The sequence below is a fragment of the Pseudopipra pipra genome, chromosome 8, assembly GCF_036250125.1.
Source record: "Pseudopipra pipra isolate bDixPip1 chromosome 8, bDixPip1.hap1, whole genome shotgun sequence".
Taxonomy (NCBI): Eukaryota; Metazoa; Chordata; class Aves; order Passeriformes; family Pipridae; genus Pseudopipra; species Pseudopipra pipra.
This window is the reverse complement of record NC_087556.1, coordinates 25,636,257-25,654,135: the sequence shown is the minus strand read 5'-3', so window position 1 is coordinate 25,654,135 and position 17,879 is coordinate 25,636,257. Positions and strand designations below refer to the sequence as shown.

Here is a 17,879-nt window from a genome sequence, read left to right as displayed (position 1 = left end):
CACAATTCAGATAAGCGATGTTTATATAACTGGCATTTGGCTGAATGCATAATTCCTATTTAACAGCTGAAAAGCGACATTTTGGGTCTTCAAAGAAATCTGACAGGCAATTCCCACTGTAGTTCTGCAGGGTAGCTGAGAGGTAAGTATCCTTCTCACTAGTAAATCAATTAGGAATGAATGTATGGAAAGCTTTTCTCCTCCTCCAAGTAACCACTAATCCTCTAAGCACTAATGAGTAGACAGGGCTATCAACATGAGCAAACTCAGAAGCTGAGAGGCATGCAGGGTCCAGTCAGCACCTGGGAGTGAATGCCTCGGGGGAAAATATCTTGCCTGGAAAGGATCTACATTGTTCACGGTGGGCACACCAGCCCTGTGCACGTGTTACTATTGATATCTCCCTCCCTACTTATTGCCACAAACAAAGACCTTTTCTGCAGCTCACAAGAGATCACTGCATCATGTTCAACGAGGCAGCACTTCTGGTGCTGGAGGTTACACAAGGGACTTGAACTTTTTCTACGGGAATGCAACTGATTCACCTACTGCTTTGTGATTTGCTGTTGGTTGTTCTCAGGAGCTCAGCAAAACCATTCTGCTTACTCCCCAAGCCAGTGGAACAATATTCGTCCAGAGAAATGGAGAAGACTGCAATCCAAGTGCATTTTTTGCAGTGCATAGTCTCAAGAACCTGTTAGGGCGCTGGGTGGACAATAAACCCAAAACCGAATATGACAAAGTCCAGGTGCTCCAATCCAGTGACACTTTTCCAGGCATTTTTCAAATGTTGCATGAATGTTTGGAATTGCTTTGGTGGTTGACAAAGCAGAGTTCAGACAGATCAGCTATCTAAGCATGCACAGTAACACTGTTTATATTTTTTGCAGAGATAGAAAAATAGAAAGAAATTGTTCCAGCAGCAGCCAGCACTGAAGATGGTCTCCAATGGGTTTTCCCTACAGCTTGTAGGGAATTTCGTAAGATTTTTCAGAAAGGATGAGAAGGGGAAAGACAGACAGATGGGTCCAGAAATCATTTTCTTGAAGCAGAAGACCAAAATATTTCTTTAAAATTGTCATCTCAAATAAGAAATCAGCAGGTAAAGACAGGTCTCCATGCCACTATATGACGCAATGTAGGTGTTTTTAATTAAAAAAAAAAAAAAAGAAGGAGAGGAAAGACTGCTAATCTGTAAAGCTCGGTAGCTTGAGAAATTGCCAGAAGATAATAATAGATCCTCATACTCCAATTTCTGAGGGAGTCTTTACACCAGTGACGTAAGATTTGTAACAGAGCATATTGCCTCTGTTTTTGGGTGGGCAGAGTTGCTTTGGAAACAGAATGAAGAGGAATTAACTCTTCAGTTCTCACCATACTGGTTATGGGAGGGTTATGAGGGCAAGGAAAGCACATTAAAAAACATCTTAATCTATCTTGTTTATGAAAAAAACAAACAAAAAAAACCCAAAAACAAATTAAAAACAAACAAACAAACAAAAAACAACAAACCAAACCAAAAAAAAAAAAAAAAAAAAAAAAGAAGCCAAGGTAGTTGTCACAATAATTCAGCTTCTGCTTCAGGAAAAATATAAGCTGAGCCCTGGCCACTGCATTCTTCCTCCTCCCTGTACATCCAAATACGCATAATAATCAGAGCAATGTCTGATACACTGAAACAAACGTCAATCCTGGAACCCCTGTAGACTGACCGGTGATGGAAACCACAACAGTAGTAATAAGAACAGTACAAGTAGGAAGTTACTAGTTTGGAAAACCTATTGATGGAGACAGAGTATGGGCAGTTTGGAAGTGATCAAGCTGAATAGGTTGCACCCCATTTAAAAGCAACTTCACCGTCAGCAATTAGCTTCGTGCTGCAGCCCTCCCACGCTGATTTCCGTGGGTAGCTGAAAGCGCCTTTGTCCCACTACCTCCCCTGAATCAACACAGGCAGTAATTTTAAACCAAAAGGCACTGAGGAGTAACTCCTGGGCTGTGCTCTGCGAGCCAGCTGCAGCCCTAATTGCATCATGTGGGAAGCATGAGCAGGGGGTTTGAAAGCTGTAACCTCATCTTCTCTCCTACACATTCAAATCAAATTGTAGGTCTCCCACCCACTCCCAGGCATATTCTGCTTTCAGCCCCCCTGCATGATGCAACCAGTGAAAATGCCATTTACATCTTTATCTCCAAATTCTAGCTAGGGAAAGCATAAGGGGAAAAAGAGTCAAATGCAGAAATAAACGCCTCTTACTCAGTATTTCTAATAATAAGGAGACAGAAGGCAGGGAGAGGTATATTAGCCAAAGCTAGTGTAAGCAAGAATCCCAGAAACATTTGTGTGAATTCAGCTTCTTTAAAGGTGAACAGTCAGAAGCAAACAAAAGCAATCTTTTCATTTCTCTAACACGTTCAGCCGGGAATTTAATGCTCCATCCTCATCACAAGTAAAACAGGATCAGTTCTACTGGATTCTGTGAAATTGTACTAGTGCAACTTAGGCGGCAAATTCAAGCTCTTGCGAATTACCACCAGATTTCACTTTAGGGTCATAATTCCTCTCAGAATGCTGTGATTTTGTTTCTATAGCTACCAGCTCGATGGCTCTCCCTTACCTTTCTCTTGTTAGTGGGACTGACATATAGGTAGCTCAGCACAGTCTTCAGGCCTACTTTGTCATTTAGCTTTTCATAGGTAGTGCCATAGTCTGTTGACCTGGAGAAAAGAGGAGACAAAAAGAGTTTATGTGGTTATTAGAGCTCTGGGGAAAGGAATGACTGTGTGAACAGATGCTCGAAGTCACAGCTTGAGCATTATTATGCTTAAAACCCAAGATTTTGTGTTTCATTCAGGGTGGCTACAGAAAAGAGAGGAAAACTTGAGTCCTTTGGGGCAGGGTCTGTCTCTGTATCAACTGAGACTAACCACCTGGGCAGCTGTGGTGCACCCATGAAGGTGGGCTTTGGGGGAAGGCTCTGCTCTCATTTGCCAGCATGGGACTGCAAATGGTATCTAAATGAGGGGACTCTGATATCAACAGCTTCCTTAGCACAAATTCTCTTTTCAGATAAATCCAACATAAGAATCCAAATTAAACCCATCAACAACGGTTTTATTTAGGGAGGCTGATTTTTGTCTTGGAGATGGGAATCCAAATGTGGCTCAGAATTGTAACAGCTGAACTCATGTCTAGATAAAAATGTGCCTAAACTGATATCTTGAGTCCTCAGTCACCCCCATTCTACTTTGTGCCAGGCATTTAATTTTTGTGAGTTACAGATTCAGGCCCCTACACTAGCAAATCCCACCCAGAGGAGCAGATGATCTGGGGGTGGTATTACCCATTCGTGACTAGGGAAAAGGGCTGCCTCATCACAGAGGGTTTTCTGTAGCTTCCTCCTCCTCATTTGTGGGCATGTTTGAGACCTCACTTTGCCCTGCCTCTCTGCTGTTTTCACACTCTGTTTTCCTAACAAACAAGATTTTCCCACCAGAACAACTCAATAGCTACCTCGTACAGGATGCCACACCTGAAGAGTGGTCAGCACCAGCTCACTTTAGGAGGGGCATCACAACCTGCATGAAAAGCCCGACCACCTCATCCAAACAGTGGGGAGCTTCCGACACTACACAGCTTCTGTCATAGGGACAGAGTAAACACAACCTGTAGTAGATGGACAAGGAGAGACCTTCACAAAAAGCCTACCTGGTCATACCTATGATTTTAATAAGATGAGAATCCGTGGCCCCTGCCTTCCCTTCCAATCACGCTTTTTACCAAACAGATGATCAGAGAACATGCAGCAATTCAATGCCTTTCCCAGTAACTCGCTCCAGCAATTTTCTGAATTCCTAAGCTCAGCAAGCCTCTGGCACATGCAGCTTTGTGGTTCTGCCTGAGACCAATCTTCTGCTCCTCGTCTGTCTAGGAGACAAATGGCCCAAGGCACCTCCTGGCATCACAATGAACAGTGCCACTGCACCCAGCAGCTCAAGGCACCCACGCAAGTGGCTGCAGAAACTGAGCAATGCCAGAGTCTGCATCCAGCTCTGCTGCTTTCCTTGCTGCTAATGGAGCCCAGAGTGACCTCAAAAGGGCCAACCCACAAAACCAGCCTCTGGTTTCAAGCTTCCAAGTAGAAGGACTCATGAAGTCAAAAGCTTTTTTTCACTGATGTAGCTCCAACACATTTGCTTCCGTGCATCCTTCAAAGACAATTCCTAAATATTTTGTAACTGGTTCTTTCCTTAAATGGGTTGAACAAACTTTCCTCCTTTGAACAGTCAGCAGTCAGGTGTGGTTCAAGTCTTAAAAAACTTGCTTGTGTTCTGGTTTAGCTCTTCAATCCTGAAATAGAGCTAATACTAGCTCCTTTTTTTTTGTGTACAAAAGTACTTTTTTTGTACTAATGCATAGCATTGTTACCCACTGGGCTTCACAAAGATGCCCCAAGGGATATTACAATAATGTACTCTATTTTCATTGAAATTTCCTCTCCAAAGTATCTGAAGCTCTTGTCTCACTAGGTATCAATACCAGAAAAAACCAAACAAACAAACAAACACAAACAAAAAAACACTAACAACTTTCCTCCTCCAGCCATGCTTGAAACTGAAGCAGCTTTATTAATAAAACTGAATAATCCAGGCCGATTAATTCCAGTACATGAGGCCTCCTATAAATGCAAATTCAACAGGTCAGGAATCCTCAAGTGACACTAAGCTCTAAGCAGAGGATAACACACAGAGGGCAAGCAGAGGTACTTCCTTGATCTCACCCTTCCAACAGCACTGAAGCTATGAATAAGCCACTTTTGTGACTACACAGGTGCCAGCCAACAGCCAGTGAAAGAGATCACTGGTTTCAATCAGCATTAAAAGAGAATACAAATAAAAGTTTAATATTCTGACAGAGCTACTTTGGGTTTGTTCTCCGAGTAATTTTAAGTTCTCCCAAAATGCTTTGCACTTCTAAAGATGCAGGCTGGATGCCCTAATGACTCTTCCTCATTAAATCATTATCACTCATTGCATTTGCCCTTTCAAAGAATAGCTAGAAAGGAAGTAGGATCATTATTTCGTTAGGTTCTCTGAGGCTTTCTTTATTATCATGACAGTCACCACTGACTTCACAGAAATGTCTCAAAGGATATCACAATAATATACTGTATTTCCATAGCACTTTCCTAGCCAAAAAATCCAAAGCTTTTGTCTCGTGCTAATCCATTCAAAATAACAAAGTCCCAAGAGCCATAGTGGGAAATATTATCTCTATTCTAGAGATGAAGAGACTGAATATAGGTAATGATTCATTTTTTCAAAAGCAGGCATCTACAATTAGCCATTTCAGCTTCTGCAATCATCTACTGTGTGGCTTGATACTCAAACCTGCTAAACTCTTACCATCAAACTGCCTAATCTGAAAAGCATTTACCAAAAAAAAAAAAAAATTGCCTCCTGATTTTAGCAATCTAAGCCTGAAAATTTGAAGACATATGACCCATAGGTGAAACAGAGCAGTTCTGGCTCAGCTGCTAATCTTAATTTAAACCTTTCTCCTTTAATAATTACTTCTAATTCCAAATTAACTAGCCCACACTTCCGTACACTTGCATGACACTGCAAGCAGACTAGATACCATATTCTCTTCCATTCCTCTGGTCAGAATAGAATCCACTTCAAAGCACATTATTAAAGGAGTGGAGGGGGAGAAAGGTTGTGGACTCAGTGATATAAAAGACCTTTTACATGAGTCACACCCAAAATGCCTGCTTTAACTTTGGTTGGGCCTTTAATGGCAAATTAAATTGACCTGAAAGCAGTCAATTGAAAGCAGTATGAGTTTGGCTTGTGGCACTCCTGCTCTTCTGCTACTTCTTCTTCTCCTCATTTGATTGGTGTTCCTGCCTATGGCAGGAGGGGTGGAACTAGATTATCTTTAAGGTCCCTTCAAACCCAAACCATTCTATGAGTTGTTGTCCCTTCTATCCTGCTTTCTGTCCTGCAAATCAAGATGCTGGCAATACTCTAAGAAAGGTTGCACAGTGAAAAGCAATAAAAGTCAAGGCCTTGCCCGATTTTGAATGGACCTTTTTCTATTCCAGTTCAGCCTTTTGGTTTCTATAACTAGTGGTTTCTTTCAACCATGAGGAAGAATCTCTTTGCTAGTTTTGGTTAGCGTGAAGAAAGACTTGATTCAGTGCAACACAAGTTGCATATAACCAAATAAATAAGGCCTTTTCCTGAACAGACCGTGGCACCAAATTCTACATATTCCCTTTGGAAAAGCAAAGTTTATAATGTAGCACTTTACTGGGATACTGCAAATTCTCCCATAATCATATTTTCTTATTAACAATTGAGGGGGGAAAAAAATCACCTGTGTGATTCCACTGCCCTCCCTTGATGGGCTGTGATGTGTTTAAAACATTGCTGCAATGTCCCATAGTTTGGTAGCGCATGGGCAGGAGACACACCCAGGCAAACAAGCTTCTCTCTAGAAAACCTGATCATAACTCAGTGCACCAAGAGCTAAAAAAAATCCATTTTTCTCCTGTAAATCTGAGTCTCTGCTTCTCTGTGAGGCAGACAAACAGGCCTGAGCCAGCAAACTTCAGTATTGAGGTAAGACTTGCTCAATCCCAGGCATATGAAGTAGAGGTGTGCAGAGGCAGAAATAATGCCCTGTGAATACCTTTTAGGGGAGTTCTTCTCTTGGACGGTTTTCATCTCAGGGGCTCTGTCACACCAAGAAATGTGGGCTTGTTTGTTTACAGCCTCAGATACTCAGCTATGGAGATAGGCTATAAAACATGTATCAGTCTCTCAGGAGAAAAAGAGGTGCAAATACTGGCACTGGATGACTGGGAGGGACAAGCTGACCTCCTTGTCTGAACATGTGCCACCAGTTCTCCTGTCAGGGGGTTTCTCCTCTGCACCTGTAACTCTCCCTGACTGTGTGGAGAAGGAGCCAACACGGTTCTCATTTTAGATTCTGAGCCATTTTCTGAAGCTTATGCATTCATCTCCAGATCACAGTCCCACTACACATACCTGCAGCCCCACACTGAGAACTGTGTGGAGGCACAGCTCTGCTTAAATGAGCAGGAGAATATCCCTATTCTCTGTGCACTTCAGAGAGCAACAGGAACACATACAGACCAGATTAATATTTGCTTCTCTTCTCATGGGCCTGCAAACTGTCTGCCTGCAGTGTGCCTGTCTCTCCCAAACAACTTCTTGCTTTTACTCATTGGCCAACTTTCTCCCAGTTTGACAGAGAAAAAAAAAACCCAAGAGGAAAAAAAGTTTCTACAAGTTTCATGAAAACCAACAGCCAGAAAAAGCACAGCAATTATGAGGGCTCAAAGAAAAGCTGCAACACAAAACCAAATCCCATGAAACATGATAGCAGGCACATCTCTCTGAACATCCAGCTGCAGGAAAACATTCAAACACAGCTCACACATTAATACACTACAAAGAACACAACTTCACAACACTTGAATTCAGGCTGCCAATCTTCCACTGCTTGTGAAACAAATTGTTTCCATCTCTCACCTCCCTTCTGCCCCCTCAAATTATCCTCCCTGAAATAAAGGCCTTTCTGAAGCTATGATACACTGAGAAAAGACCCCTCCTGAGCCAGACTCCAGGGGGACCACCCCCAGAGTACCCCCAGCTGTAAACCCCTCTCACCAGTTACCCTAAATGACCATACATGGTTCAGGGCTGGGGCAAATGCTGTCTCAGCACTAATCCCACCACACTGCTTAGCACCAAAGGGCTAAGTGCATTCTTATTAGAGCACAGCATTCAAAATCAAGATCAGGCCAACCACACAAAACTTACCACAGCATGAGAGAAACTTGTCCCACTAATTTACAGGCAGGGCAGAAGTCTGCTCCCTTCCGAAAGAATATCAGTCCTTGAGCATATTTTGGCCCCATCTCTCGGAACCATCTGAGATTATTTCTTTTCTTCTTTGTTGAACATTCTAGACTAGCTCCTGGCTTTTGGTGACTATGGTCATCAGTAGCTGAACATTGTCCACTCCCAAAACCAAAACCAAAACCATAACTAACCAAAAAATCCCAAAACAAAACCAAAGCCAAAAAAATACCAACACAAATTTAAAAAGAGGCCCCTCCCTAAAAAAGCTCCACAAAACAACAAAATCAAACAAAAAAAAACCCCAAACAAACAAACAAAAAAAACCCAGCACAATTTAACTAGGTCATCCCAAAGGACCTTCTAACCCCACAGCCAGGACACCATGGGTACTGTTATCTTATAGCACCAAAAATGGCTTCAATGGAGATAAAAACCAAAGTCCAACTCTTAGTCCTTCCCTCTCTGGAGCTGGTGTAAGTCTGGATGCCGACATTTTGCAACAGATGTATCCACAGAAGCCCTGTGGAGCTTAGCCTACTTACTAATCAAGGAAATTCCAGTATCTGTATTCTGTGAATCTTTCGCTTCACAGAGCACAACATTTGCTGAGAGCTTGTTTTTACCCAATCATGATTTTAGAGTGACTGTAATAAATATAAAGCCAGAATATTTTACAACTGCAAACAGAAACAACTGCCTCCCTTTGTCTCCATCTCACTGAAGAAAACTAAGGGCTACAATGAAAGTCTGGGGAAGTGAACAGAAACCAAGCAAGCATGTGGTACTGCTTCCTGGTGAAATTTCCCAGCCTACAGCAATATCACAGACTTTCTAAATTGAAGATGATGCCTTTGTGTGCAAGAGTCATCAGTGGGCTTTTAGTTCCATAAATCTGTCTAATCCCACAGGGAAGCTTTTGGCAACTTCTCTATCACATGGTAATAAACACCACAACTGGGTGGTGTATGAAGAGACACTCCCTTTAGTTTTAATTTGATAATATAATTCAGAGCCCACTGCTGCCACTTAACAAGTACAAAATCATGGAGCCCCATGCTGCCATTTTTGATTTCACTAGCTGTTGTCATATTCCCCACAGATTTTGTTTCCAGTCTCAAGACTCCCTGCTTATTCAGTCACTCCTTGTATAACCTATTCACACCTCTGATCATGCTATGACTACTTTTTCTAGTCCAATTACATCTTTTTTCATGGATGCCTCAGGGACCAATCTTTATCAGGAAGATCTTTCTTAGAAAAAAAACACACCTATCCAAGTATATCAGCATAAATACAACCTAAATAGAACCACTTTCTGCCATCATACAAAAGCTTTTACATACTCAATACTTCTGGAACCATAACCCATCAGTTCTAGGGGACTTTCACTTCCAGAATGTTTCAAAAGCATCTAAAACCTGAAACTCCACTGAGGAAAAAGAAGTTCAAGCACATCATGGTTTTGGTAATTTCTCTTGAAAAATCTTCTTTTTTCCTTTTATTTTGCATGTCATGTAAACAGCAGAATATCCACTCTAATTTCTATTATGATACCAGAACCCTTCCTCCACCTCCTTTCTTTTTGGATTAATGGTAATTGCCGTCATCAAACATTTGAAAGACTTGAGGATGACGTTTGTTGAAAAATTTCCATCAATACTGTAAGGTGGAGACTGGTAAGGAAAAATGAGCTGCCATGATGCGTTAGTCATTGTGATTCGCAGTTCAAAATGAAGGTGATAGGAACCAACTAGGAACACTGGCTTCCTCTTTGGTTTTTTTTTTCCTTGCAGATTTTTCTCTTTTATTTTTGTCAGGAAAGGTATCCTCTCTTGTTTATTCAATACAAGCCTTTAGGAGGACACTGGATGTCTCAGAGTTGAACAAAAAGATACAGAATATTTCACATCTGGATTTATGGCCAATAGAACACAGAAGATGTGAATATCAGTTACATTTCTAGTGGCTGATTACTCATCAGCATTTCATTTGATCACCATCTCACAGAGCAGAGGGACTGTTCACACCAGTCATTCCTTAGTAGAGGTGGCTACTGAGATGGGCATGAACAGCCTCTGGAGACACAGTTTTTATATATTCACCCTACAGAGATGGTGGGGACTAACTTGAAAGCCATATGTCTGCATGACACTTGTACTTGTCCTGTAGGAACACAGCAGTGCTCTGGACATCCCTAGCAACCACTGACCATCCAGAACAATGTGTCATTGGGTGCCTAAATAGTGTTCACCATCAGAAAATGGGCTGTCCTTCCCCAGACTCTGCTCTATCCTGCACCTGGGCCTTCCTTTACCTCCAAATACACTATTTCTGTGGAAAGGCAGAAGTTTCAGATCTGAATGTGCAGAATCACCCCAACAGGCAAGAGCCTCTCTTGAGACACAAAAAGGGAAGATGGGGGGATTGCAAGAAATGGGTAGAATGGCAGAAAAACAGAGGGATGCTTGACAGAACAGAAGTAGGAGTCACAAGATCAAACAGAAAAACCACTTGGAGCACCAGAGTGGCATTCTCTGCTCTAGGACTTCTCAGTATATCTCAGCCACTGTGGGGGACAGATTTGGCTAAAGGCAGCTCTGGAGATGTCTCAACATTTTGCTTCTACCAGAGGATGGCAAAATCTCTACTCTGAAGCAGAAATAAACCAAACCAAACCGATGGATCCTAACACCGGATGTCAGGCAAGTGTCTGTAATATAAAAGCCTATAACAAATTATCCTATGTTTTAGAGAACCTGGGATTCTGATCAGAGCAAGCAGGCTGCAGGTGTAGTGGTTCCTAAGCATTGCTTTATATTTCTGCTGCAGAATAGCCCACAACAGGCAGGCACAAAAGCAACAAAGATTGGTGCCTCCTACTGTGAAATTGAAATAACTCTACTTCCCCAGTTGTAACATTCCATCTTCTCTATGCCATGGCCATTTTGCTCAAATTTAGCCACCTACAACCTAGGTAACTCTGGCTCCCTAGCCTGTCCACATTTTTTCTCTACCTATCAACAGAGACTGTTAACTTCAGAGGATGACTTATTCATCCTAAAATAGATGAGGATATATTGCTCTCTTAAGGTGTCTTCCACCCTTCAGTATATAAGGGAGACCAGAGCAACAAACACACAGAGTAAAAGCAGCACAAAGCAAGGTTTATCTCACCCTAAATGGATTAGAAAATTTCATGCACTAAGCTGGCAGTACAAATGAAGGAGAGGAACTTCTGTCATCTTGGCTGAGATCAAAAGTTCATGATTTATCATAATGCTCAAGTGTGCTACATTTTAAATGTTATTATTCTGTGAGGATATGTATGAGAATTACTACTAGAAGCAGGTGCCAAATGGTATCAGGACTCTGCTGTGACTTACCCATTACAAAATGAAGAGAGCACAGATAAGCAGAGAAGTATGATATGGATTTCCCAATAGTTACTGGCAAAATAGAGTATAAACACACACCTAATAAAATGTGAAATGGCTTCTCCTCAAAAGCTGGGATAAGCACTTCCCTTAATTGCATGCTTGCCCCATTACACCACTGATGAACTGCTGGCAATTCTTGTGGCCAGTCAAAGCTGATGCCCACTGGTAGAAATGGTACCTCAGAGAACCTCATCACGTGAGATTAGGACACCACAATCCTGAAGCCACCACTCAGGGCAGACTTCAGCTACCATGAAACAGGGCCAACCTGGAGCTAAGATAGTCTGACTTCAAAAGGGCCTCTATTTTTTTTGTTCTGGTCATTTCACTACTGCAGAATCTATGTAAAAACAGTACTTTTTACAGCTCTGAAGAACTACAGTTCATCATTACTCATTTTCCATTTGTACTGTCTAAAAAGTCTGTCATATTTATCGTGTTCTTGATTCTGATGTATTCTAATTTTCCAAAGAGGTGTTTTATGCATTCCTGACAAGGCAGCATACTGATTTGATTCCAAGCACTTGACTAACTCAGCAAAGATGGCCTTATCAACACATATTCAAGAAATTTGGTCTAGAGGACACTTTAATAGCCTCAAAGATAAAAGGAAGCTTTGATGACAAAGCCTCATTAATTAATCAGATATTAATTAGATAATTAATTAGAGACAAGGCCCTTCCCAGGCCTTTTTCTACTTTTATTACTATAGCTAAAAATGCTTCTCTAACGGTTCTCTGAAGTAGCTAATCATTTTAATTGGCATTATTTTATAGCAAAATGAAGTGGTTTGAATGTAGGATTTTTCTGAAGCAGTTGGAGAAGTTCAATTTAACATCCACGCTATTAGTACGTATTTAAACTGGAACTCCCTTTAAATGTGTATTGAACAATATGTCAAGGGGAGACTTTGGAACTGCCCCATCACTAAAGTCTCTAGTTTTGTGCTAGATTGGGATGTCAAAGAAGTCCTTCCAACCACTCAGAGAATAAGCACACACTGAGCTACACAAACTACCCTGACAGGAGGTCACCACACCCTTCTAAAACAGGGGGACAGGTGACTCAAATCTCAGTTCCCCAGTTGGGATGCAAACATCAGTGTCCACTCATGGCCCCTGGGATGGTGGCTGTGGCCAGGATGGTGGTTCACCAGAAGCTTGCCTTTGACACTGTCTGTTTTGGGATCAGTCGTAGGCAGTACTATGGGGACATTTAGATCAATCTGAGTCATCTCTAAAATAACACAAGGCATATTCAGTTTTTCAAACTATCAGCAAATTTTTGCAAAACTGAATTAAAAAAAAGGGCATTGATAGAGGTAATTCCTTAGACACAGATATTAAATATTGTAGAAATTCCAAACCAACTTTTACAGTCAGCCTGCAACACATTCCAGGCTCTACCTCAGTTGACCCCTCTCCCACAAGCCTTATGTCTACCTGCAACTCCCCTACATGTGACCCATGAGGGTTACTGCCCCCAGCAGCACACCCACACAATCTGAACATAAATACAGTAAAATCCTGACTGACCCCAGGCAAGGCTCCTCAGCACTCCAGTTTCACATCTAGTTAACTTAGCTTCCTGGGGAAGAATTGGCTCTTACTGTTCCCGAAAATAAAAAGCTCATGAGATGGAGCCACCTGAGGCAGTTGAGAACTGGCAGTGCAAGACCCTTCTAGACTTAGGAACACATCTTTACCTCCAGTCACAAAATGACTGAGAGCCTCTACATGCTACTTCTCCAGAACTAATAAGACAGCACTAGATCCCAAATTAGTCAATGTGACCCTATTACATACAAGTGAGCAAATAACACTGATAGGTTTACACAAATTTACACAAAAAAGGTCAGAACCCACTATATCTGTGTATATTTATAAATATATAGACTTATAACAACATTAACGAGAGGATGTAATGCATCTTGCAAGCATCTCACAATTTTGCATTTGTGAGAATTTTGCATTTCTAAAAACTTCAAAGTTTAAACCTGCGTGGACAAAACAAAACAATAGTGCAAGTTCAGTTTTCTCAAGAAGTAAACAGATTTTGGAGCCTGAAAAGAACTGAAGTCTCAAGATAATATTGCTCTCAACAAGCATTTTATGATCACATACAAAACATAAAATCAGCACAGTCCTGAATCCTTTGAAGCAAACCCTTCCAGTCTTCTGAACTAACATTTTGAAGCATTCCATAACACAGACATCATAATTCACCAGACAGAAGGAGATCTCAGGCCAGATTACACAGCTGACAATGCTTTTCTGTAGATTGCAACACTTGCTTTGCAGGGTGACCTGGTTATACAACTTGGTCCCTGGGCAATAAGCCAGGTTTGTTCTGAATAGTCCCAAATGACTCTGTTCCTTTCTCATCCAGACAGTCAGATTATGATACTGTATCCTCTCCTAGTTCCTCAGAGTGGAGGATTTTGCTTGAGAAATATAAGGACAGGGATATAAGTGCAAAAACGAAAGAGAGCTGTCACCCAGTTTCTTGGCTTGGGCAATAGCCAGATCAGATGGATTACACCTCTCATAATGCAGTTAAATCCAGTGCTACACTGTATGCAGGCATTTCATACTGGTACTGGAAGTGTGAGTCTCATTCATTCCCTGAGCACGAGGATTAAAGCCTTGACTCTAGTTAGTATGTTTCGAAGATGCAGACACTGGGGTCTAAGCTTGCATCAGTAGAGACTTTCCAAAAAGATAAGCTTGGTTTTTATTACCAAGGTTAATAAACAGCTGTCATCCATAGGGCAGGTGCTCAATGCAGGGATCCCCCTCTTCCCCACCAACTTCTTGTCACTTGTGGGCAGTTCTGAAAGCACACAACTGATGACTCCCACACTATCATGCCCTAAGACCTCACTGCCTAATATCTTTCAAACCACAGTTGGTTCAGCCATAATTTTACCCCAGAAATGCCTCCTTTTCCTGTCATCTTTTGCACTTAGCACTCAGAAGCTCATCTAACACAAAACACTTTGCCTTGGGAAAATAAACCTGTTGGAATTTTTTCAGATGGAAGATCAATAAAGTGGGAACAGCTTGAAAAGTCAATCAGCTCCAGCAAGTCCCCCAGGAGATAGCTGGGTGATTGTCTTTTCAATAAAGGAATAGTAAATGGAGCACAAGGAAAGGCACATCCCCTTCAAACTCACAAGGGAGGATATCTTAGGCTGAGACACAAGGAAAGAAAAGGAAGCACTGCAAGAGAACAGTCATCTCTCCAGTCTGATAGAAATAGTCTCAAGAAATAGTCAGAGAGATCTAACATAAACTTCAAACTGAGAACTGGTTCCAGTACTACACTGTAGAATGGTATTTCCTCCAGGTGTTAGAGGAGGAATACTTTTGTTTGGGACCTCAAACACAAGGATAAATATCCCTATGCCTTTGCTCCTAAGTAGCGTGCTGAAAATGTGGTTCTTATTCAAGTTGAAGTCTTGACTTTTATCTAAATGGAGTTAATGAAGAGCTAAGTACCCTGCATATTATCAAGGTAAGTGAAAGGGGAAAATTGTCTGTGATCCAAGATGGTAAAGTCCTTTTCCTAAACACACCATAGATTTTCTTTGTGCATTTGGATTTAATCATGGAAAGGCTCAAACATAAACAATCAAGATGCAGACTGATAATCACTGAAGAAATAATTCTGTTGTACTAAAGGCATTGGAAGGTATCTTCGGAGACCTTCAGGTTTCCTACTTTGCCACAGGCTTCCTATGTGGTTGAGATGTTTTTGCCAGAGACACACGAGGACACATTTTGCTCTTGTTCCAACCATCTAGGTTGGAATATGACATCTCCCACAAAGGTTCACATGAGGCAGACATTTCGAACTGCAAACTGAGATCCACACCTTCTTATCCACGGCAAACTAGACTTAGTGAGGTCCTGTGCCCTGTGCTATGACAGAGCTCAGAGTCCATCCATGAAATGGTCTATCCTAGCATTCAAGTCTGTGACTGTATGTTTTGGACCTTTGGCCATGATTTCCACTTGAACTTGGGCTCTAGTCTAGCTCAGGGTATCTGCCTAGTGATCAACCAGTTGTTGCTTGTGTTTCTGATAGCACTATCCATGGATCAATGTTTTTTTTTTAAAAAAAAAAAAAAAAAGAAGAAGAAAAAAGAAATTAGAGCCAAATTCAATAAATTGTGAAGTGTGTCTTTAATTGTACTCTAACCCAGCATGGTTCACTCACAGTCCCTGGAAAGTTTTAAAGCACTGACACTTAAGTTCTTTCAGTGATATTATTTAGACCAGGAGAGAAATGGCTTTTTTTTTCTTTCATCCTACTTAGCCTGATGCTTCAAAATCCAATGACAAAATGAAGCATGATACTACATTTCTGGAGGGTACCATCAAGTCCCCCATGGATAATGTCAGCATTAAAGGGTTGCCCATCTTTTAGTAGGTAAATTGCAATAGCCTGTGATTAATTAGGAAATAGTGGCAGCTCATCATTGGCCATTTCCTTATCCTTTTTAGCTGCTTTACCAGAAGGCACGTGGTTTGTTTTAACATCAGCTTTAACATACTGGAAATGAATCTTCTTGCAGGCTGAGTAGTAATGCTCTGAAAATAAACCCCTTGTAGTCAACAAGGATCTGATCAACCACCTGCTGCAGGGGCAGTTCTGCAGACTTGTCTGTGCACATCTCTACAGGTTTTATTGGCTCTGGGGACAATGGGGAAACCAAAATATGGGTACAAAAGAGGAAGGCTCACATATTGCCATGATTTCAAGCATAAGCATTTAGTCATGACCGATACACCCTGAGCATAAGAATATGTAGGAAAAGTGGTGCATCTCTGCAGGTTATTCCAAAGAATCAGGGCAGTCATGAGTGGCCAGTGGCTCAGAACAAATGAATTTTCTTCCCTCACCTTTGTCCCTTCAGATGGTAAGTGGGAGGGTATCTGGAGAGGAAACCTGCAGGATTCACAACACTGCCTTGAGTGTGTTGCAGGTTGTTCATGGTTTAATATTAGACCCTCAGCTAGTATATGTCCAAAAGAAACTACTCATCACGTCCGAAACTGGAAGCCTTCGTACAGTACAGCATGTTCCTCAGAGCATTCCCTCCACATAGCCCCATCACTCACTTTTAAACAAGTACTACGGTGAACTTGCATCATTTAGCCAGTTGAAAATATAAACAAGCAGGTGAGAGGATCTCCCGCTACAGGAAATCTGCCAAGTTTAACCAAGCTTCACCCAAGTCATTTCATCCCATTCCTCCCTCTTCCAACACCTCTTTAGCCCTTCTGGTGTGTATCTGTATTAATCACAGTCCATGCAGTCAAAAAAGCCTTTCCCCAGAGTCTATTTTAGACACACATATTTACTTGTGCTTGACTCAGATTCAAGGGAATATGTCCATGTTAATGAGCTACAGTTAAGGATCAGTGAAGTTCATATTGAGACTTAAGCACAGTGATTACTGAAAGAGTGAACACAGAAAGAGATATAACATCATGTACATATGCAACTATTACACAGCTGCTATGATTTAAAACAATGCATTTGTAATAATCAGAACAGCATGGTGAAATAGCAGCTGTCTTTTCAAGGCAATTGTAACAGCCTGTTGGGAGTGCTTTCTGAAGGGGTTATTTCTTTGTCCATACTTTACTACATAACTGATGGTGAAAACAGAAAATAAATAATGATGAGTTTTTGGTACAAGTAATTATTTTACAAAGATTACATTTTAATAGCTCTGGTACACAAAGTTTTTCATTAATTAATCTCACTTTCTTCACGAATGAGGGTAAACAATAAACATGGGCTCCTTTAACCCCCACCTTCTATCTCTCTCTTTTTCTTTTTTTTTACATCTCACTCTGCCACCACTTATCAGTGTCCCTGCAGCAAAAAAAGGGAAAATATTAAATGCATTTCCAGGAATGCTATCTCATCCTTAATGACACCATCAATAATTGCTGTCACAAGCTAATATCAGAGTTGCAACCTTACAAGGAAGATAAAGAGGCAGAGTTTTCAGATCGAGGTTTCTAGACAGGCTCTAAATGGGATTTTGCTACATGCTTTGAAATGCTTCCTGGATAGCTCACAGGGCAGTGGGAACTAAAAACAGCTTGAATCCAGACAAGGGACTACTAAAACTAGGGTTGTCACAGAAGAACCTCCTGGAATGGTGTTGGATCCAGAAAGTAGGATGTAAATAAATACAGCAAATGCTGTCCTTAAAGCAAGGCTTATAACTCTGGATACCAGGATATCCTCAGGCAGCTGTTTCTTCATGCATCAAACAGATTCCAGTGATGGCCCATTTGGCAGTACCCAGACGTCCTTTGGTCCCTGTGCCACAGTGCAGGTAAGACCTCGTCATCATAATATATACATCATTAAGAGAATTTATTCCCCAAGATGCTTTAATAAAAAAATAAATGAATGCCTTCTAGTTGAAACCTGTGGCTGGAGAATTGAGATCAACTTCTCTTCAAATATGGGCAACTTGGAGGCCTTGGCACTACTTGGACCCCACAGAGACCTGCCCTC

The 17,879-nt window shown here is 41.4% G+C and overlaps 1 protein-coding gene across 1 annotated transcript in view; it reads right to left on the bottom strand.

The window, feature by feature from the left end:
• SORCS3 (sortilin related VPS10 domain containing receptor 3) overlaps positions 1 to 17,879 on the bottom strand; it is a 286,940-nt gene that overhangs the window by 152,633 nt on the left and 116,428 nt on the right. The window contains exon 3 of the mRNA XM_064663258.1: positions 2,619 to 2,718. Coding sequence (XP_064519328.1) covers positions 2,619 to 2,718 — 100 coding nt within the window. The remainder of the gene's footprint in view (positions 1 to 2,618; positions 2,719 to 17,879) is intronic.